At 41.7% G+C, this 22230-nt stretch overlaps 1 protein-coding gene across 1 annotated transcript in view; it reads right to left on the reverse strand.

The window, feature by feature from the left end:
* Frmpd4 (FERM and PDZ domain containing 4) overlaps positions 1–22230 on the reverse strand; it is a 242977-nt gene that overhangs the window by 20660 nt on the left and 200087 nt on the right. The window contains exons 5-10 of the mRNA XM_038316635.1: positions 21974–22078; positions 18025–18132; positions 13935–14066; positions 11722–11841; positions 4729–4865; positions 14–140 (exon numbers count right to left, since the gene is read on the reverse strand). Coding sequence (XP_038172563.1) covers positions 14–140; positions 4729–4865; positions 11722–11841; positions 13935–14066; positions 18025–18132; positions 21974–22078 — 729 coding nt within the window. The remainder of the gene's footprint in view (positions 1–13; positions 141–4728; positions 4866–11721; positions 11842–13934; positions 14067–18024; positions 18133–21973; positions 22079–22230) is intronic.

Below are 22230 nucleotides of genomic sequence, written 5' to 3' on the forward strand. Positions count from 1 at the left end.
GTAACTGGGATACCTTTTTACCCGGTGGTACCAAGTTTTGATTTGCTTTGACAAGGTGGGAGAGAGCTTTCTTGATGTTCTTTTCTTTCATGCTCTGCAGCACAGCAGATGGAAGAAATGTCTCCAGGCCCCATTCTTTCCTGCAACAGAAAGTGCATCATTCATTCCCTAATTCTTGTGATGATGACTTCCATAAAACCAAATGACACTCTGCTGTTTGTCAGAACAAATGGACTCTTGGTAAGACAGAGAAGCAAGTTTTCATTTCCATGTGGGAAACACCTTATTGGATCATTGATACACATGTTCACATTTAAAAAGAAACATATATATATATATATATATATATCCCTCACCCTGTAGAAAGAACACTAACAATGGACATTAAAGAGTCATTTTGTTCAACCAATTTCAGTCTCCTAAATACATAATCCTATATCCAGATATTTCTAATATGTTTATTTGTCTTCCTCAGCTTGTTCTTATTGTCTTCATTGATTTGCATGCCTTAGGGCTATTTGTGTCTTTATTTTAAAACACACACACTCACATATCACACACACACACACAGAGACATATGGGGTGCTAGGGCTCAGAGACCTACAGTAGAACAAAACATGACTGACCACCACAACCAACAAAACAACAAAAACAAAAACCCAGAAATCAATGAAATGATTCCTAACAATATTCTGCTGTTCTCATACTTCAGTGCCTAGACCAGTCTTCATAAGAGAGGCTTTCTCTGGAAGCTAATGGGAGCAGATGAGGATTCCCATACCCAAATATTAGACAGAGCTCGGGAACCCCATGTAAGAGGTCAAGGAAGAATTGTAGGAGCCAGAGGGGTCGAGGATACCAGGAGAACATGGCCCACTGAGTGTACTAACATAGCTCATAGGGGCTCACAGAGACTGGAGTGGTAATCATGGAGCCTGCATGGGTCTGACCTAGGTCCTTTGCATATATGTTACGGCTCAATAGCTTGGTGCTCTTGTCAGATTCCTAACAGTGAGAGCATAGGATATCTCTGACTCTTTTGCCAGCTTTTGGACCCCCCTTTCTCCTATTGGGTTGTTTTCTCCAACCTTGATCTGAGGGGTTGTGCCTAATCTTATTGCACCTTGTTATGGTGTGTTCAATTGATATCTCTGGGAGTCCTGCTCTTTTCTGAAGGGAAACAGAGAAGCAGTGGATTTGGGGGAGAGGGGAAATGGAGGGGTTACCTGGAAGAATGGAAGAAAGGGAGGCTGTAGCCAGGATGCATTGCATAGATAAGAACAAAAGAAAAATTCAAAATAAAAAGATAAAATAGGCACACATATAAAACACATATATATGCATTGGAGGGGCACGTCACTAGGGCAGGAACCCAAGGCTGTATTTATGCTAGTCATGTGCCCCAGTCCTATATTATTATTCTAGTAAGTTTTCACATCCTTGTATCTTTTAAAATACATTTTTTATGGGGGAGGGGTTTTCTACAACATGTTTTGATCGCAGTGATCCCCACTCTCCTAGCTTCCCAGATTTATCCCCTTCTCTGTCTACCCAACTCTGTGTGCCCCCGCTCTCCACTTACCCTCCCAATACTAATTCGCACTGTGTAGATATTCTTGGGCGTGTGTTCTTTCACTAATATATCTTTGCACCTCATCGTTACACTCAGATCACAAGTTCCTTGATAGTCAGGATTATATTTACTACAAATTAGTGCTTTCTACTGTCTGATGGAAATGCCATATAGAATGCTCAGTCAAATATTTGGTAGACAAACTGAGTGGTGCCAGCACAGTTGCAGACTGCAAGATTTCAAGTGAAGCTACTTATCTTTGAGAGGTTCTGGGCTGCACAATGTCCTCCTTGGGAAAAAGTGGCTAGACAGGAGGGGCAGAAAGGGGCGCTAGTTTCCTGATGATAGGGTCTCTCACTGACCTAAACCTCACTGGGTAGGCTAGGCTTGCTGACTTTTCTTTATCAGTGCTGGGATTACATGCACACGCCACATGCATTGCCAACTTTTAAAAGCATGGCTTCTGGGGCTCAAATTCTGGTCCTTATGTTTACACAGCAAGCATATTAGTGACTGAGCTGTGTCCCCAGCTCCCCAGATGCATTTAAGTTGTCTGAATACGTTCTCTAGTTGAGTAGGCGCCTTTGCAAATGGCAGCCAGTTTTATCTGTCCCTAAACACTTTAGGCAGCAGGAGAAGGAACATGTAAATGTGGCCAGCTGATATTGAGACCTGTTTGTGAACAGTCTTTCAGACTGCAGTTATTATGCATACACCCCAGGGAGAAAGGGATGGACCACTCAAGGGAGTGAATCGTATAGGAGGGCTTTTCATCATTTAGTTGCCAGTAGGTAAATTTATAATAGCCCGAACAGTGGCACTGGGGGCAGGAAATTGGAGCTCTAGTCCTCCCCAACCCAGGCTCCAAAGCCTGTTGAGCAAAGGCTAAAGGTTGGGCAGTGTGGCAGCCCCTGAGGAAGTGCCTTTGGAGAGTGGGATTATTTTCATTTGTCCTTGTTTTGAGTGCAGATGGAGAGAAATCCAGAGCTTTTAGCATGGCGTGGAGATATGGATTCAGTCTGGTGAGTTCACCTTTTTGTTAGCATAAAGAGCTGCTGGGATGAAGTAAGTGGTGTTTGCTTTAGGCTAGAGAATCTCTTGCTGAGAGCCCAAGCGTTCCCTCTTAAAGGATGACCCTTAAATAGATTCATCAGCTGGAGGCAATACAAACCATCTATTTTCTAAGAAAAGCAAATTTTCCTTGGCCAAAGAGGGATGCAGCTGGTAAAATGGCATCCTCGGCGAGAGAAAACATCTAAAGTTTACAAATAAGATGTGCTCCACAGAGTCAACTTTGTTGCGTGACATCTTTGCCAGCACTCCCCAGTTTTTTTTTCCTACACAGATATCAAGGCACTATGCTTTCTGATTGTGGCATATTTTTAAGATTTATTTTTATTTTATGTGCACGCGTGTTTTGCCTGCATGTTTGTATGTGTACTAAATGCATGCACGGTGCCCACAGAGGCCAGCAGAGGGTGCCAGTTTGTGCTGGGACTGGAGTTACAGAGGGTTGTAAGTCATCAGATGGATGCTAGGAGCCAAACTCATGTCCTCTGCAAGAGCAGCAAGTACTCTTAACCACTGGCTCATGTCTCCAGCTCGCTCTTTTTATTATTTTTGTCATGGTCTTATTATGTGACTTGGGATGGCTTCAAACTTGTGATTCTAACTCAGACTCCCTCAATGTTAGGATTATTGGTGTGAGCCACCAGGCCCAGCTGATCTCCTTCCATGAAGAAGCTTCGGAAAATGTCCCTCTGTAACAGTGGTTCTCAACTTTCCTGATGCTGCAATCCTTTAATAAAGTTTCTCAAGTTGTGGTAACCCCCAACCACAAAATTGTCCCATTCCTACCTCATAACTGTAATTTTGTACTGTTACATATCGTAACATAAAGATCTATGTTTTCTGATGGTTTTAAGGCAACCCCTGTGAAAAGGACATTTGAACTCCAAAGGGGTTGTGACCCACAGGTCAAGAATCACTGTTCTATAGCCACCCTAGCAGGAGAGGAGGGAGTCTAAAGAGACAATTGTGCCCATTCTTTGTTCTAGCAGGCTGTTAAGACAAAGGAGCCCCTAGAAAATGAATTCTTCCAATAATATCACACTGGAAGAAGGCAATGGCTGAAGTGTGGTACCATCCAGAGGAGGACCTTGCCTCCTAGGAAGAAATATCATACACTCCCCACATTTTATCTGAACACCATTTATCAGAGACCAAACAATGAAGAGTAAATGGTAGGCGGGGCCACACCTTGATCAAGACTGCTGAGTTGCATATACCTCTTGCCCGCTATTAAAACCTAAACTCCACAAATCTAAATCTCATGTCATGAACCTAAAGACAGACTTGGGGCCCATTTTTTTTTATTCCTCGTCTCAGTTCTACCACATGAAATTCATCTTCTTTCTTCTTTTCTTCTTATTACTTGTCTCTTTAATTGGTGTATTTTTGAGGGGCGGCCAAGCCTAAATAGACTCTCACAATAATCCCGTCTATCACACAAACTCAGGCACAAAGAGTAGTTCCACTGCTTGGGATTTAACCCTTCCCAACCCCTACCCCTATACTGTGAATTGGAAAAGTAACAAGCTACTTAATAATCTTGTACCTCAGTTTACCCATTTATCTTTGAAGTAAACCCTGGGCACCAAATGTGCTGACTCTGAGATAGGAGCACAGTAAATTGCTCAGGTTGGCCTTGCACTCCGTCTGCTGCACCAGAATTCGGGATTCTCCTGCCTCAGCCTCAAGAATAGCTAAAATGATGGGCCTGCACTATCAGGCTGAGCTGTTTCTTTATGGTGTTTTGGGGACAAAATCTTGTTATGTGGTCCCGACTGGTCTTGTACCCATGGTAAGCTTTCTGCCTCAGGACACTCTACCGCTAAAGTTGATGGGGTGGCAGGAGCAAGCCATCATTCTGGGGCGTACATATCACTTTAGGAACTTACTTTCACTTTGCCTGCAGTTTCCTAAAGGTGGGTAAAGTGAGAAATGGATCTTTCCTATTATAAAAGACAAAATATTTGTCTATTTTCCCACTAGTGTACAAAGATTTGGCCACGAACAAGATGAACTTTGCAAACAGATACAGAAAAGTAAAGGAAAAGCCACGGCATCTCACCGCACTAAGTGTGAACACTTACTCAATGTATTTGAGGGAGATTTTCTGCGTCTGTTTGGTGGTGACAGTGGCGATGTACATTTGTAAGGCGGCCAGCCGCAAGGCAATGTCGTATTTCAGCTCAGGTCCAAATCGCTCCTGAACGACGTCGTTACAACTCTGCAAAGAGACCAGCAGAGGGCGCAGTTCATCAGCGCATGGACTGCCTTGTGCTCCCCTTTAGAGGAGCAGGTGACAAGCGTTTCCCCAGTGTTTCAACCTTCACTTTTAAGGTACCGAGGCTAAATGTGGAAACATCTCCATCGTGCTGCTTGGAGTCGAGTCAGTCTTTAATTGCACAAACACAGAGACCACACAAAACGTTTAACAGTCATCGACAAGCTGTTATTTAAATATTTAGCTTTTTTGTAAAAATAATTAAGAATTTGGGGACGGAACTGCCAAACACAGGTGCTGAAGCTGAACACGGAAGCACGGTGGAGGAATGCGGTTTTTGCTGCTGGACTTGGAATCCTGGCTTCCAAACTTCATTCATTTCACACAAGTTGTGGCTTTGGGCAAATTTCTAACTTGGTGGTGCCTCAGTTTTCCTTTCTCTAAAATGGAGTGATGCTGTTTTCTAATTGCAAGGTGTTGTGAGGACTTAAATTGTTAAACTGTACTTGGAAGCTGTAAGCACTCTTCTAAAGATTTACTTTATGTCATTCCTAGTCTTACTTTGTGTGGAACTGGGGTTTGCAGTCCTGGCTTTGCCAATGATAGCTATCATGTTTGAAACCTTACCATTTATTTGAACTCTTGACCTCAGTTTATTCATCCGTGAGTGGGGCTCATAGGAACCACTTCACTATATCTGCTTAAGGATTACGATTTGTGTGCTTTATCACTGGGCATTGGCGCATGCTCTAAGGGTAGCTATTTAAACCTATTCATTTCAATGGCTGCAGCCCTCCCATTTCAAACACGTGATTATGCGGAAGTTATCTCTTGGAATCGATTTGTTCAGCACATGGGTCAAAATGTAGGCCATGTACGGTATTTCACCCTATAGTTTCAGCTACTTCTGAAGCTGCGGTATGTGAATGTCTTAGCTTTTCTATTGCTGTTCTAAGTATCACGAACAAGGCAACTTACAGAAGGAGGAGTTTCTTGGGGGTTTACAGTTCAGAGGGTGAGTGCATGACCATCATGGCAGGGAACATGTCAGCAGGCAGGCAGGGATGGTGCTGGAACAGTAGCTGAGAGCTCACATCCTTATTCAAAGTGAGGCAGAGACCTAACTTAAAATGAGGGCTTTTGAAACATCAAAGCCCACATCCAGTGTCCCACCTCCTCTAACAAGGTCACACTTCCTAACTCTCCCAAACAGTTCCACCCACTGGAGACCACGTATTCAAATACAGGAGCCTATGGGGAGCATTCTCATTCAAACCATCACAGTAAACTACAAATTCAAGGCGAGCCTGAGCAAAATCACCAGACCGCATCTCAGTTAACCAAAGTGGCTGAGTATGTACGCTAAAATGGCCACAGATACTAGACTTGAGTAGTGGATTCCTCTCTCTTGTTAGGAGCAAAGTTGGGAGCGGAGAGTGGAAAAAACGTGCAGACTATGTAAGCAGATTCTGTATGTGTGCTGCCTGGTTTTTAGATATTGACAACAGGGTTCTAGTTCGAGACAAACCTATACCATTTCCTGTATCCTTCTTGGATTCTTTGCCTTCTCTCAAGTAGACATTAAAGGGAAACACGTGCAGCAACTTATTTTTTGCTTCCTTTCTAAGAGAAGCACATTAGTAATCACCTCATACTGATTTTCATGAAGTTAGGACCACGTACCACTACATGGCTTCTGTATGTAGTATTTAAACACTGCATACTTAGCACATCATAGGCGTTGCATCTACATATGATGGATGTATATTTCTCAGTCCACGGCTTCATTGCTAAGTGAGTCCAATCGTCCTCCCAATGCCTCCCTAAGAAGGACTTTCACCTTTTTTCCCCTGACAAACCTAACAGTTTCCTGGAGCACACAGCAGCTTGTGTTTGAAGGGGCTCTGTTCAGCAACAAGACCTGGGATGGTTGGGTCATACACTCAAAAACACTTTAAAGCTGCAATTTTGTTTTTTTTTTTAATTTTGATTTTTAACAATCATGGCCAAGTGCTTGAGGCGATCTTGGCCCCAACATGTTAACAGCCTAGGTAAGATTGTTTCATACAATCCACTAAGAGAACTGGAAGCCCAGAATGTGGTGTGTGCCTGTGTGTGCTCACATGTATGTATGGGTGCACAAGCATGTGTGTGTTTATGTGTGTTAGGGTCAAAGGGCATCTTTGAATGCTGGACCTCAAGAGTCATCCACCTTTTTATTATTATTTATAGTTTTACAGGATCTGTCACTAGCTTGGAATTTACCAAGGCTAGGCTAGCTGGCTGACAATCCTCTGGGGTCTACTTATCTGTCTTTACTTCCTTGATGTTGAGATTGCAAGCTGGTGCTTCTGTGTCTTACTTTTGCTTAATGTGGGCTCCTGAGATGAAGCCCATGAGTTTATATTCTTTAAGGACCGAGCTATTGCTCCAGTCCTAGAAGCTGGTTTGTTAGAAGTTATTTTGTCAAATAATGTTTTTGAAAACTGCTACTGCATAAGGATTCAAAACAGGTGTGTGTGTGTGTGTGTGTGTGTGTGTGTGTGTGTGTAGAACTTAGATAAAAAGCCCAGGTTTGACAGTATATTATTTCAACTATACATGTATGCATGTATAAAACTTAGATAAAAAAGCCCAGGTTTGACAGTAGGCTATTTCAACTACCAATACAGTGTTAGTCATGACGTGTTAGTTTTCTTCTGTAAAAAAAATGGTTGAACTCTGAAGAACAACTAACTTGAGAGCTAGCTAATTTGAAAGGTTGCTGTGATAGCTCTAAGGTGATAATTCATAAATGGAATGTGTTATAGAAACACGAGTCATTACTGTTACTTTTCCCAAGACCTCTGGCTGGCCTGAACCATTTTTTTTCCATTCCTGTTTTACCTTGCTGTGGTGGTTTGAATAAAAATGGTCCCTATAGGCTCATATGATTGAATGTTTGGTCTCCAGTCAGTGGAACTCTTTAAGAAGGATTAGGAAGTGTAGCAGTGTTGGGGTAAGTGTATCACTGGGAGTGGGCTTTGAAGTTTCAAAAGCCCATGACTTTCTGAGTTATCGCTTTGTGATTGTGGATCAAGATAGAAACTCATCGCTACTGCTCTAACAAAATGCCTGCCTGCCATACTTCCCACCATGATAGCAGGAACTCTCTGAAGATATCAAGCAAGCTCCAGTTCAATGCTTTGAAAAAAAACCACATTCGAAAAAAGTTGCCTTTGGTTTGTGGTGTTTCATCAGACCTCTGCATGACTCTTTTGACAAGGCAATTAATTAGTCTCTTAATTATTATATAATTAGTTAAGAATGACCCTGGAGAGTTGGTGTGCAATATAAATGATACACACACACGAGTGTGTGTGTGTGTGTGTGTGTGTGAAAGAGAGATTAATCATCCTTTTATTGCTCTTAAACCTATTACTTAAAATACAGTCTTTCAGGTGAATAGTATGCTTCTAAAAAGGTCATCTGTAATTACTATATGCTTAAGAGGACAACAATATTACTACTAACATGTTTGTAAAGATTTTGGTGGCTCATGGGTTGCATCCTGTTTACTAATTGGTATAAACACCCTTTTTTTTTCTGAATGGAGAGTGAAGAGGGCAAACCTCAGCAAACTTATAATCATTATGAATTAGAACAGTCTAGATCATTAGAGTTTACTGCTAATATATATGCGAAAATCGGTAAAAGACCTCATGGGCTATTAATGACTCAGAGATGAATACGTATGATCACTACTGAAACCAGTTTGCATCGTTATGCTTCATCTGGCCAATGGTGACTGTCCTCGTTACGAGTCTGCTAAGTTAAATTGATTTTGGTCTTGTAAAGTACTATGTGTGGCTTCTGTTTCCTCTTCTGTTCTCCAGGCAATTTTCATTGTGTCTTTGTAGTAGCTTAAAACCCAACACAGGCACCCAGGAGACCTGTTGACTTCTAGTAGACAGATGGGTTATTTTAGACGCACCACACAGTCTGTGATACAGTCATTTCCAAGTAGAGTCTGAGGCCAAAAGAAAAAAAAATCCCACATTCATTTCTTATTCTCTGAGGGGGAAATATAAGATAATAGTTGTTTGATTTTAGTCTCCATTGCCCATTGTATACAGCTATCCATCCCCCCTGCAGCCTATTCCTTTAAGAAGTAGATAAACCACCACCCCCATGAAAGGCAAGACAGGAAAACAGAAACAACATCAGCCTTTTTCTTCCAGTCCCCAGGCAAACTCTCCAGACAGTTTGTCTTATTTTGAGGCCAGTCCTCTGGTATAAAAGATGTCTTTCAAATGAGAAAACTCTCCATGCATTTAATTTGAGCAGACACACCTTAAACAAAGCACAAGACAAGCACAGCCATGTTTTTCCCCTTTACAAAGGCAGTAGACTTCTTGTGCTGTTTAAACAGAAGCCGAATGGTTTGAAAGCACCATCCTGTTCTCAAGATGAGACTGTAATTATAGAGAGCAGCCTGTACCTGTATTTCACTGTCTAAAGCTTTATACTAACAGGTACCTGGAGCTATTCATTGCTCCTAACTAGCTAATAATTGTAGCACATGGTCTTATCAGAGGTGACCTAGCCTCTGAGTGACACTCAGCTGGAGTATGGTGAAGGCACAGTAACCGGTAAGCTGAGAATCAAACTCTTCATTTTATGCAGCCACAATCGGCTAGGTTTCCTGGCCTATTGGAGGAACAGAGGTCATTGTTGCCAAGTCCGGGGTGCATATGACCTCATTTAACTCTGAGAAAACCCAGAACATGATTGTCTCGCTGTTTAGGTTCGAAAATGCAATATACATTTAAAATTATTTTTTCATAAAAGGTTGTACATACTGAACAGGATTGGACTTATCTTGGAGGAGCAGAGCTATCTTCATGAACATTAATCAACCTCTTGAGCTAAAAAAAAAAATTCTTGTTCAAAGACCACAGAGATGGGGAAAGTTACTGGGGTCTTTTCTGAGGATCCTGAATACTAGAATGTCCTAGTACATTCTGCTTCTTTTTTCTCTGGCTTCTTTTCTGATCTCTAGGGCTTATTGCCATTTGATCCCAAGATACGTAATTTGTCACATCTGTCTTGTTTGCATCTCTCTTTAACCTAATATTGACTGTCTTTTGACTTGTTTTTCTCCTGGTTTTGTGAATGTGAAGGTCAAACCATGCTTACAGACACTTTGGGTGATTCTATGTGCTACACATTAAAGAAATAGATTCTTTTTTCGAGATTTTTTAAAATTATTTTTAGGTGTATGAGTGTTTTGCCAATAACCTTGTCTATGTACTATGTACATTCAGTGCCCATAGTGGCCAGTAAGATGTCATTAGATCCCTTAGAACTGGAGTTACAGGTGGTTGTTAGCTGCCATGTGGAGGCTGGGAATCAAATTCAGGTCCCCTGGAAGAGTATCCAGTACTCTTAACTGTCGAGCCATCTGTCCAGACCCAATAAATAGATGATTAATGTTTACTCCAATTGCATTGGGAAATTTAAGCCAGAATGATAGGATTGACTGACAAAAATATAGGAACAACTAAATATTGAATCACCTGAACTTACCCACATATATCTATATCAATACATTTCCTCTTAGACAAATTGTTCCAGCTACGTATCCCTGGCAGTTTTGTTAATATAATATAAAATAGACCATCTAGAGAAGATATATGTATTTTTAAAAATCTTAAAATTCTGAAAATTATTAATCCTAATATTAATCATTACTGTGGTATCTCAGAGAAATTTAAGTGCCAAAATGAATGAATAAATATACAGAGAAGGAAGAACTTTTATAGTATGCCAACTGATCAACAAAGAAGACATAATGCGATTAGACATGTCATTTTAAATCATCCTGATAACAATAGATTCAAGCAAGAATCACCAATTAACACTATTAATACAAATTAGTGGGTGACAATTTGATGAACTGTAAGATGATAAAAGTCACAAAATGACTTGCCACAAATTTCATAGTCACTACAAAAGAAAGGTTATTAATTTTTACAAGGACACTACCCACATAAGAGTCAAAGTTAGCCTCACAATTAAGGGGATAACCTGGCAACGTGTTGCTCCTCAGATGCTACCCTGAAAAGGACACAGTCCCTTATGCCATTCCTTGCCAACTCATAACTTCAACCTAACCCTGAGAAAATAATAGAGAAACCCAAATGGAAAGATTTCTATGAAATGTCTGATTATTACTTTTTAAATTCAATGTCACAAAAGTCACCAAAGGAGGATAAAGGATACACCTGATTTACGGACACCAAAGAAACTTGACAACCAAACTACATGCAAAATTAGATTCCACAGTGAATTCTATTCTGGAAAACCTGATGGCATAAAGGATATTTGGGGTACAACAGGCATCCTTTGGATGTAGATAAAAGATGAGATAAGGGGCCTGCATCGGTGTCCTATTTCTTGATTTTTTTTTATTAAACAGAGTTTATATAAGAAAACATCCTTGTTATTGGAAAATACATGGCATATTTAATATCAAAAATAATATATTATTCAAGCAACTAGCTTTCTTGTGCTGGAGAATAAATGTTTGTGTCTGAATTTCTGAGATGAAAGAGAACAGGAATATGTACCTGTATTAAACTAAAATACAAATGAGATAATACTAATGATCGATGAATCGGGATGGAGGGATCGAGATTCTTGAAACTTTTATGGGAGTATAAAATTATTTCAAAACCAAATATAGACATGTAAAGAGTATCACATCCTTATTTTATGGTTCGTTGTGCTTCGGATGGAGGATGGAAAGAAACACAATGATGGGGTTGACTTATGTTCATCTCAACATTTATATAGAACGATCTAAACATTTACCTACCTGAACATAGAGATACTCAAAGGCGACCGGATCTCTCCTTAACAGGTCAATTGGATCCTTTGGGACGAAACTGATCCGGAAAAGACACCTCATTTTATGGGAGCTGGGTCTCTGTGTCACCTGGAAGAGCAAACACATCATTTAAGAATTCATAGGTGCTGACTGATAAAGGACTGAGAGCCAAAGAATCACACTCCTCTTTTTTTCCTATATTAACAAAATCTTCAATTTGGCCTTTGTGCAAGGCTGGGGTCCCCAGAAGCAGACTCTAGGGCTAGGGGTTGTACATAATGGACTTGTTATGGGAATGTTCAAAGGAGAGGCTGGGGAAAGAAAGAGAAAGCATCACGGGAAAGGAGAGAAGATGACAAGAGCTCATATACACAGCGATATCACACCAGTTCTTATCCTGCTCTGAGACTCTAACAGTTCCATTGTACTGGATGGTTCAAAAGGATGGAGTTGCTTTGTTTCAGGCTATTTGGCCCATTTTATTAAGCTCTAGATATGCAGTATCACAAAAAGTTGTGATTCTTTGTTCACCTCAATCACCATAATGTTTTCCTAGAAGGCCCTTATAGTAGAACTCTAAGGAAAAGAAAATGTTGTGGAACTTCCATTAGACTCAGAAACCGGTGCGCTGCCCACTCTCACAGACACAAACTGAAGGCTATTTATTCTATGCGTCTGGGACCATTGGATGGGTCAGCGAGTCATCAGGCATAGCCTGCTACCAATGCCAACTGCCTGCTCAGCACACTCCAGGTGAGGTACCACGGACACGCATGTCACTCGGAGCTTCCTAATCAGATGCGGCTCTAGTCCCATGCTGGAAACTGGCTTGCTGAGAAATTTCTGTTGGCTCCCAATTTGCCCCATTCCTATTTTCCACCCCTCTCCCAGTACTGATCATAAGCTCTCAGGGAACTTCCGCACATTCAGGTGTTTGGCTAAGGTTCTATTTCCAGGGGAACTTGGATACACAATAAGCTTTCACTTGAGGGGTTCCGAATATAAGTGATGGGTCTCCTATGACACTGCATAAAATAAGCCACATATTTCGCAGAGTGCTTTGTTGTGGGATATTTTACAGGTGACTTTAAATATGGCTATGTAGATTTAAACCTGATCATAGGTCAAATTAGATACAAAAGTGGCAATCAACATACGTTGCGATTTTCCTAATCCGTCACATCCTGTTTGAATTCTGTCAAAAGAATAGGGCTATTTGAGCGAATTGATGTGAAAATGTGAGGTGTTGATTTTTGTTTAAAGAATTATTTTTGGTTTTAATTGTTTGTACTTGTGAGCCGCAGGTGCCCAAAGAAGCCAGAGGTGTCAGGTCTGGAGCTGATGTTCTAGGCCATTGTGAGCCATCTGATGTGGGTTCTGGGAATTGAACTCAGGTCTTCAAGAAGAACGGTACATGTTATTAACTGCTGAGCCATCCCTCCAACCCGTCCTAGATATTAGCTTTTAATTATGCACCAATTAAGAAGCACTTTAGCATGGCAATGCTTCCTGTCATTCCATCCCTTGGTGGTATCCTGCTGCTTCAGCTGACCATATCCCCCCACCTCCTCTTTCTTATCTCTTCATTGAACTTTCCTATGCAAGAGGACTTAGTGGCTACTTAGACACCCGAGCAAGATGCTCAGCTTGTTTCAAGTTGAGACATTGAAGGTGGTATGTTGGATGCAGCAGTAAGCCGTCAGCTTGTCTCCCCAGAGAACAGATGGGGTGTCACCTTTGGAACCAGGAATTGGGACACATCAGTAGATCGCATATTTATAGTGGGTGGGACTGGGGCAGTGACTACAAGCTCCCCAAAATAGTCAAGAGTATGCACCCAGAGCGGAAGACTATATAGATGACTCTGTCTTCATTTACATACATTCGTGAACAGTTTTGCTGTCAATGATCAAAACAAGCAGAGAAACCATTGCAGTAACATAAAATGTCACTCTGCAGGGCTACATTCCAGTATCTGCCTCGCCTTTGAATGACAAATCTGGAGAACTACTGAAAGTCTATGACAGATTGGCAAAAAAAAGAAGGCTGTCTTCTTGAGGTGTCTGAGACATGCTGAAGGTAGTGCAGAGAGGACCTGGGGAACAGAGACGCTACAATGAGAGGGCTGGAGAAAGGGTCTTCTGAGGTACCCCATGCTCTGCTCCCACCGGCATTATCATTCTTGGGGTTACTCCACAGACCTGGGTGAGTGTCTCCTGCTCATGAAGCAACAGCAGCTTGGTCCCAGCCCCTTCGGTCCTCTGCTCCAGCATGAGGGAGAAGTGTTCAATGCCTTTGATAGACAGCTTCTCTTGCAGGGTTAAGATGACATCCTTACAGAGCAAACAGTGACACGGAGAGATCAAAATCAACACTGTCCTCTTTAGGTTTTAGAGACTATCATGACCAGAAAGGGTTACATCTATGTAGGCTTTACATTCCGTAATGGAATACTGTCAAATGGTACTGAAATCAACTAGCATTAAGAGGGAAAAGCACAGAATCTTGGCCCTTTATGGCTTCCAGCACCACCCAAACTTCCTGTGGAGTTCAATACTGAGACGTATGATACACAGCTGGAAGAGGAGCTTGGTGTTCATATAAGGTTCTTTTTTTAAAAACGTGTTTGGGTGCTTTGCCTGCATGTGTGCTGTGTGTAGCACTCGCATGTTTGGTGCCCAGGGAGGCTCAAAGAAGGCCTGGAATTGGGAGTTATGGGCAGTTGTGAGCTACCATGTGGGTACCAGGAATCAAAGCTGAATTCTCTAGAAGAGCAGCCAGTGCTCTTTAACCACTGAGCAATCTCTGCAGTCCCTGTGAAAGGGTTTAAAATAGAAAGCTTTTTAACAGATAGAGGTCTAGTTTATGTCTCCCTTTTTCTCAATGAGGAAACAGTGAAACGAACACTGAAAGTGTTCTACATCAGGGACTGGGTAAGTATGGCCTGCATGTCAAATCTAGCCCGCACACCATTTTGATAAATAAAGTTTTATCGGGACCGAGTCAACCCATCTCTTTATTGTCACAGTGGCTTTATTGTCCATACACTTCATGAACAGAGTTGAACCTGTGAGGCCTGAAATATCCACCATTTTAGTCCTGCCCCCAAATAGTATGTCGGCCGGGGCCTGTTGTTCTGAAAGAGCACCATGGTAGTAATGAAGCTTCTGAGAATGTCTGGGCTCTAATTCCAGTTCTCATGCTTAAAAACATTCCAGCACTGGGAAGTTATTCAACCTCTCAGTATCTCAGTTTCCCTACCTGCAAACTGGAAGTGATAATAATGCCTGCCTTGGGATTGATATGGGAATCAAATGAGTTCATACTTACAAAGCATTTATTATAACACCATTTGCACAGAGAGCCCTGCCACAGCAGTTTCTGTTTATTTCACATCCCTGGGGAAGGTGAAATGAGCAAGCTATGTCTGTAATCCTTCACAGGATTAAACATTTAGAGTCAGAATGTGTTGAGTCAACAAGGAAAGACTGTACTGTGAGGCACAGCGAATCTGCTCTGCCTTTTTTTTGGCTCATAGATTCGAAACGAGCAAATTATCACTCTTTAAGGTAATTTTTAGTCAAATACCAAAGTCTTGTAGAACAAGGCTTCTCAATGGGAGGAAATGGTGTCGTGGAGCAACATTTGAATGTTTTTTGGAGACATCCTTTGGTTGTCACAGCAGGGTTGGAATTGTCATGGTATTGGGTGGGCAGAGAGTGGGATGCTGTTTTAGCAATGCCCAGGACAAAAAAAAAGCCTTCTCATCTATAAAATTGGTTTTTGATGGACTGTTTTGTTATTTGAGTCTACTTTATGTTCCTTTGCCATTTCTTCAGGCCTTATTAAGACAAAATTTACAAAAGCCAACCCTACACAAACACACCCCCAAAGAATAACTGTTCAACCAAAATTCCTTGATTGTGTGTTGAATGTGATCCAAAATATTTCCTGCTTTATAATTTTTTTTTGCACAAAATCCAGGAAAGAGAAACACAACCCAGGTTTTGGAAGGCTACATGAACTCTATGTGACATTTTTGTAAACCAGTGGCGGGCGTGGAAAGTGACTCTGGTAGTTACTCCCTATTATTTAACTCTGTAAGGAGGGTTCTGGAAAATTGTACACAACAGTTGTCACCTTCCTTTCATCACTGCGCTCTTTCCATTTTATGCCCACCAACCAGGGACTGTCGTGCTAATAGGGCCGTTAGGTACAAGATAAGATAGTTTGAATTTGATGGGAAGGCTTTACACAGCGCCTAGTCTCCTCATTGTCACCTGTAATCCACCAGGAAATAAAACTCAGACTAGTGTGAGTTGCTGTGATAAAGAAGTCAAAAGGAAAAACAGCAGAACTGTCCTTTGGTTTAGATTGGTTTCTGGTAAGAACTGTACTCAAGTCTTATCATATATCTTCAAGTGAGCTAGAAGGTATAACAGCAAGGAGCTGAACAGCTGAGAACAAAGAATGAGCCCAAAAGGCCAGAGAGATTCCTAGTAATGTATTTCTGTGCATGCGTTCTAGGGTCTGCAAACAACAGCCCATGGGTCCAAATGGGCATTCTCATTTGCTCACGCAAAGTGTATGCAGGAATGGATTAGCACTACCTAAAGCAAGATGTGGCTCTGCTGTGTCACGCTTGGGAAAGGACCTTTTTGCTCTTCAGTGGTCTGCTGGGCAGGAGTCATTATGCTGTCTCTAAAGGTCTGGACTATAGCATACAGTCTTTGCTAACAGTAGTCCACAACCAGTCTTGGGTCATGCAATATCAACTTGACCTCTAGAGGGGCGAGTTCCTAAGTCCAGCCATGCAGTTGTGTCTATGTGACCAACCACTAATATAAACTCTGGACACTAAGACAGAGGGGAGTTTTCATAATAATACTCTGTGTATATTGTTACATTATTTCTGGGAGACTATAGCACTGCCTGTAGGTGTCCATAGGAAGGAGACTCTGGAAGCTGTCCTATAGGCTGATGTCCCTTATTGAATCCAGCTTCTCACCCTCTTCTATAATGAACTAGAATGTGAGAGAACAAATGGTTGAGTTCTCGGTGTTCTTCAAGATCATTCACCTAAAAGGTGATCCTGAGGTCCTCCCAATACCACCTCTCTGTGGCTGTTTTCCTGGTGCAACAAATAATCCAAAAATCCCTACAGACAACAGATGACCCCAAAGCCCCAATTCTTTACAGAAAGAATTTTCTGATTCTCCTTTTAGGTGATTGATTATTAGATCAACTATGTTGGTATTGAGTAGGAAAAGAAGGAAAAATATTTTATCAGCCATCACCATTTCAAAGTAGCAGTCTTCTATGAAGGGACCTAGTATTTCATCTGGGGCAATTAAGGATGACTTAGTGTTCCTACACCCATCTACTAATATTGTGCTTTCTATTGCCTACTGAATCACCATGTATTTAAGGCAATTTAACCCCAGCTGCTTGCTGGTATTATGAAAATAAGAAGGCACAGCAAGTAGGCTTTGTAGAACCATTTGCACAGGTGAGATCTACTCTGAGTCCTTTCAAATGCAGAGAATTAATGGTTGACTATTGATAGACATCCTAAACTTGATAGTCTCTTGCTAGACTATGGTACAGATCATCACTAGGTACATTTTTACCTCCATAAAGTCTTTCTGACTGTGCCATTTGAAGAAAGTCTATTTTAGGCTGATGAGACATTAGGGAGCAATCAATTTCTGAACATACTTTTGTACAATAAGAAAAAGAGGAGAATATGTGCTTTTCTTTTCTAGGAAAAAAGCATGGGGGGAAACCCGTAGGCTTTGCTATGAAACCCATTTTGTCAAACTCACCCGTGGCTCAGAAATCATGGGATTGCATGGTGGCTCTTCCTTTAACCTCCTTTTGAGAAGTAAACTTAGGTCCAACTTGTTATGTAGCATTCTCCAGCAATTGGTTAAAGCAATCAGAAGTAAATGTTATCTTTAAATTATTATACCCGTGATTTTGCTGGACACCAAAAGCGGCAGATATTCAATTGGTAGTTAACATCCTAATCTTCTTGGTGGCTGAAATTGCTGGGAAATCCTGTTGACTTTGGGCAGGGTGCCAAACCTTCTTGGTGAGAGTCATGCTATTTTAATTAATCTGGAGTTGCATTAAAATCACTAGCCCTGGTGTTTCTTCATAGACAGCATGTTATAGTGTTTGCAGCACCAATAGTGACAAAAAAGCCCAGAGCCTTTTCTGTTTCTGCACTCTGTCTTGGTTTGATCTCACATATTGAGTGCAGGCCCAGAGGTTCGCATGTCATCTTACCTTGATGGAGGTGCTGCAGTCAAAGCGAAAGGATTTGGTCTGCCCATTTTCCAAATAGACTTTCAAAACATTTGGCATAAAGAGAAGTGAATTGTCTTTAACAGTTTCCTGTTTAACAACAGAAAAGAGGAATGGTAGATGTGAAGGTCAGTCAAATTAGAATGTTACTCTTGGCACTAGCGACATATGTGTATTGTTTATTCTTATCACAATATAATAAAGGATAAGTAACTACATGCTCAAAGACCAATTAGGTATCCCTCTGGTGGTATCTGAACTACGGTGTTCATAGCAATATTGTTTTCCAGCTACAAATAACTCAGAACAATCTAACAAAAGACATTTTGCCTATCAGAAAAATCAGATGCAGTTTCTTACAAAGCAAGATTCCCAATGGAAAACATTATTACAGGCATAATTCTTTTGTAGTCAAGCATCTGTGTTTGGGAGCACAAGTCCTGACTTTTGTGGATCAGGATTAAATGAACAAAATGAAGACCATCAATGGCGCTGTGTGACAGGAGACTGCTGGTCTCTGGTGACTGTCATGCAGATCAGTCACAAGCCTGAAGGAGCTCAAGGGTAAAGTTATCTTTTGAAACTCTTTGTAACCCATTTAGGAATGTTTTTCAACTCAAAAGGGAAACGTGAGAGGTGAGCTAGTGTGCTAAAAGGAAAAAACACAGGGTCAAGGCTTTCAGCTCCGTGGTATAGCACTTGCCTGATGTCCTAGTTAGCTCTTTTCTTGCTGTGATAACACACTATGACTAAAAACCACCCGGAGAGGAGAGGATTTATTATAGCTCACAGGCTACAGCTCATCACTGGAGGAAGCTAGGGCAGGAATTCAAGGTAGGACCTGGAGGCAGGGACCAAAGCAGAGACCATCGAGGAATACGGCTTACTCGTTTTGTTCCAGGCTGCCATTTAGTTGCCTTTCTTATACAATTCATGACTACCTGCCTAGAGATGGCACCGCTCACTGTGCCCTGGGCCCTCCTCCACCAATTAGCAATCCAAGAAAAGCCTGGAAACAGGCCCCCAGGCCAACCTGATGCAGACAGTTCCTCAACAAACTTTCCCTCTTCCCAGGTGTCTCTGGTTTATACCAAGTTGACGAAGACTAACGAGCAAACCTGGCATGTAGGAGGGCTCTGCATTCCATTCCCAGTGCCACACACACACACACACACACACACACACACACACAAGAAATGAAGTGCTAAGTCTAAGTGATAATGAACAGCGCATAATATAATCTAGAAATAACTCAAACAGGATGCCAATTTGAAATATGACCAAGAGTGAACCTGAGAGATGCATTCCTTAGGATCCTTCTTTAATTGGAAATCAGGAGAAACAATGAGCGAGCTTAAGGAGAGAAGTAGATGTCTTCCTGTAAGAGTCATGTGTCCTTGGAGGGCACTGTGTTATACACATGTATTTGGTGTCACAGAGTCACAGGGGGGTTGGGGGAGGACTTAGAAATAGCAAAGCCATATGTCCTTTGGTTTCCAGATGAAGGAACTGAAGACCAGATGCACAGATGTTTCTAGGTGTTTTACAGTCTGAGCAGACTCGAGCCGTGTTGAAGTCATTAACTGGTCCCTTGGTTTTCACTGTCCGTTTCTTTCTCTGAATTTCTTCTCATTTCTATTGCCATGGCTTCCCGCTCTGACCTTTTGCTGCCTGATTCACTGAGTAAGCCTAGCTTTAAATCAGAAGACAAGGCACCTTGTGACTGAAAAGAGCAGATTAGAGTGAGTGAGTTTTCATGGGCCTAGGGTTAGATACGCAACTGAAGGGCCTACCTCTATAGAATCGTGGCAATGGAGCAGAGGCTGCAGGAGACCACTGGCCCTGCAACGGTGCCCTCACATTCCAGCTGCCTCGCAGGAGCCCTGTTATAAATGGGGTTGAAATGACACTGTCACAGAAGCTTCTAGAACATTATTCTCTCTTTAGATGCCCAGCCACATGCTGAGAAGTCCTGGTGTGGAAAGGTAAGTTTCTTATGAATTTTTGATGTGATGCACTTATTTTTTTTTTCTACGCCTGGCATCTTCTGCTCCCCCACTGGGACAGAGTTCTGCCTTGGTGACATGTGGTATCAGTGTGCCTAGATTAAGGGATATCCATTGCAGTGAGCAGAGCGCATCAAGGTTACAGGGCAGTATAAACTGTGCCCAGGATAACAGTGACAGCCTCAGACTTTTCCCCCAAAGTGCCCCAACAGTTTGCCAGATTGACCAGCCATGATCCTTTATCTTGATTATCAATTAGTTTTGATTGAGAGCCAACTAAAAGATTAGTAAAGCATGTCTCTGTGAGGACTTTTCAAAGATGATTGACAGAGAAGACCTGCCTGAATAAAGGGGATGTCATTAAATAGGTTGAGTCCAGATGCAATAACAGGGAAGAAAGTCTCAGACCCTCTATGTGCATGGATTTTCCTTCTCTCGTTCTTATTTTACCTGCCTTTATTTCCTCTCCTTCTCCATCTCTAGCTCAATTTCTCTCTACTTCCTGGATGTTTCAAGCTGAGTAGTCTCTGCTACAATCTCTTGCTGCTATGATGTTCTGCCTCACCACAGGCCATGAGTCTTTGCAACTGTGAGGAGCCTTCCCCCATTAAGTGGTTTAGCCTTGGTATTTTATCTTAGCTGAAGGAGAATTATCGCATATTTCAATTTGCTGCTCTCAAAGTTGGACAGCCTTAGGTAGGACTGGTGATAAGAAGACTCTTAAATGCCTTGCTCAAAGCTTGTAGAAACATGTCCACAGCTTCCAATCCAGATCCAGGGCTAACTTCAGAAAAGAGTGTGTGACCTGCAGCAAACTGATCACAAATGACAGTCTATCCTTAGGGAATCATTTCCACAATATCAACAGCAGCCAACAACGATCAACAATCAAAATCTGGAATCTCCAAGGCCCCCAAACTAGTAGTACCCTTGGAAAAAGCTTCCTAAAACCTAAAACAAAAACAAAAAAATGAAACAGAACCCACTCTCCTGTCTCTGGAAAGTGTAGAAAATGAAGTATCCTCTTGATGTCGGCATTATCCACGTGGAAGATTATGAAGCCATGCTTTTCATGAAGACCTATTTGTACCGACCTGGGGGGAATCATTCATATACAAAATCTGTTCTTTCAATGACTTTCATACATACACACACCGCGCAACTCCAAAAGAGACATAAGTCTTTTCACAAAATACATAAAAGGCTATTCTGTGGACGCAGTTAATTAGCACAATGTAGTGGAAATTTCAAAGGAAGCTTATTTTACACAATATAAATAAGACAACCTTAGTGCTCCCAGACCAAAATAGTGAGGCTCGAAGACATCAAGAATCATCGGAATCACTGGGCTGGCTCCTATTCTGGTTGTGTTAGCTCTGACGACAGTGAGATGGTGGCTGTGGTGACATTTCATTCGCATTTTAATAAATAAAGCTTGCCTGAAGATCAGAGAGTAAAACAGCTCGACCCCCCCCCCCCCGTCAGCATTATAGCCCAGGCAGTGGTAATACACAATTTTAATCCCAGTAACCACATTAGTTGCCATTGAAACTGGGCAGTGCCTGCCTTTAATGCCAAACCTAGAGAGGATTATAAAACAGGAGAAGACAGTTCTCAGGCTCAGTCTCATTCTGAGATTCCTGGAGGCAGGATCGCCAGTTTGGACTGAGGTCGAGGTAAGGGCCAGTGGCTGGCTGCTTTGCTTTTCTCACCTTCAGGTTGCAGCCCAATATCTGTCTCTGAGTTTTTATTAATCATACTTCAGTGGTGAGTCAAGTCCTTTGCACTTAAGATTTGATACCGCCATGAAAGACAAGAACCAGGGCCAGAATGGGCCTTCTAGTAACATGATTGCCTTCACTAGAGTACAGAGTCTCTGCCTCAGTTGATTCTCTGCATAACAACACACATAGTTGGGAACTTACCGACACTTGGCCATTGATGATGACCTCTTCAGAAAAGCGCACTTTGACGGGGTTGGACTTCAGTCTTGCCTTTTTTGCAGCACTAATAAATGCTGATTTGGGAGACTAGAGGAAACGGAAAGATTTTTTATCTGATTACTGGCATGCTAACACAAACTTTGTGACATTGGTTTTTCATCTTTATCCTCAAAGGTATACATACGCAACACTGTTGTTAAATCAGTGCATGCACAATTCAAGGACAAACTGCAAGTTTC

Source organism: Arvicola amphibius, chromosome X (assembly GCF_903992535.2).
Source record: "Arvicola amphibius chromosome X, mArvAmp1.2, whole genome shotgun sequence".
In the NCBI taxonomy this organism is placed as follows: Eukaryota; Metazoa; Chordata; class Mammalia; order Rodentia; family Cricetidae; genus Arvicola; species Arvicola amphibius.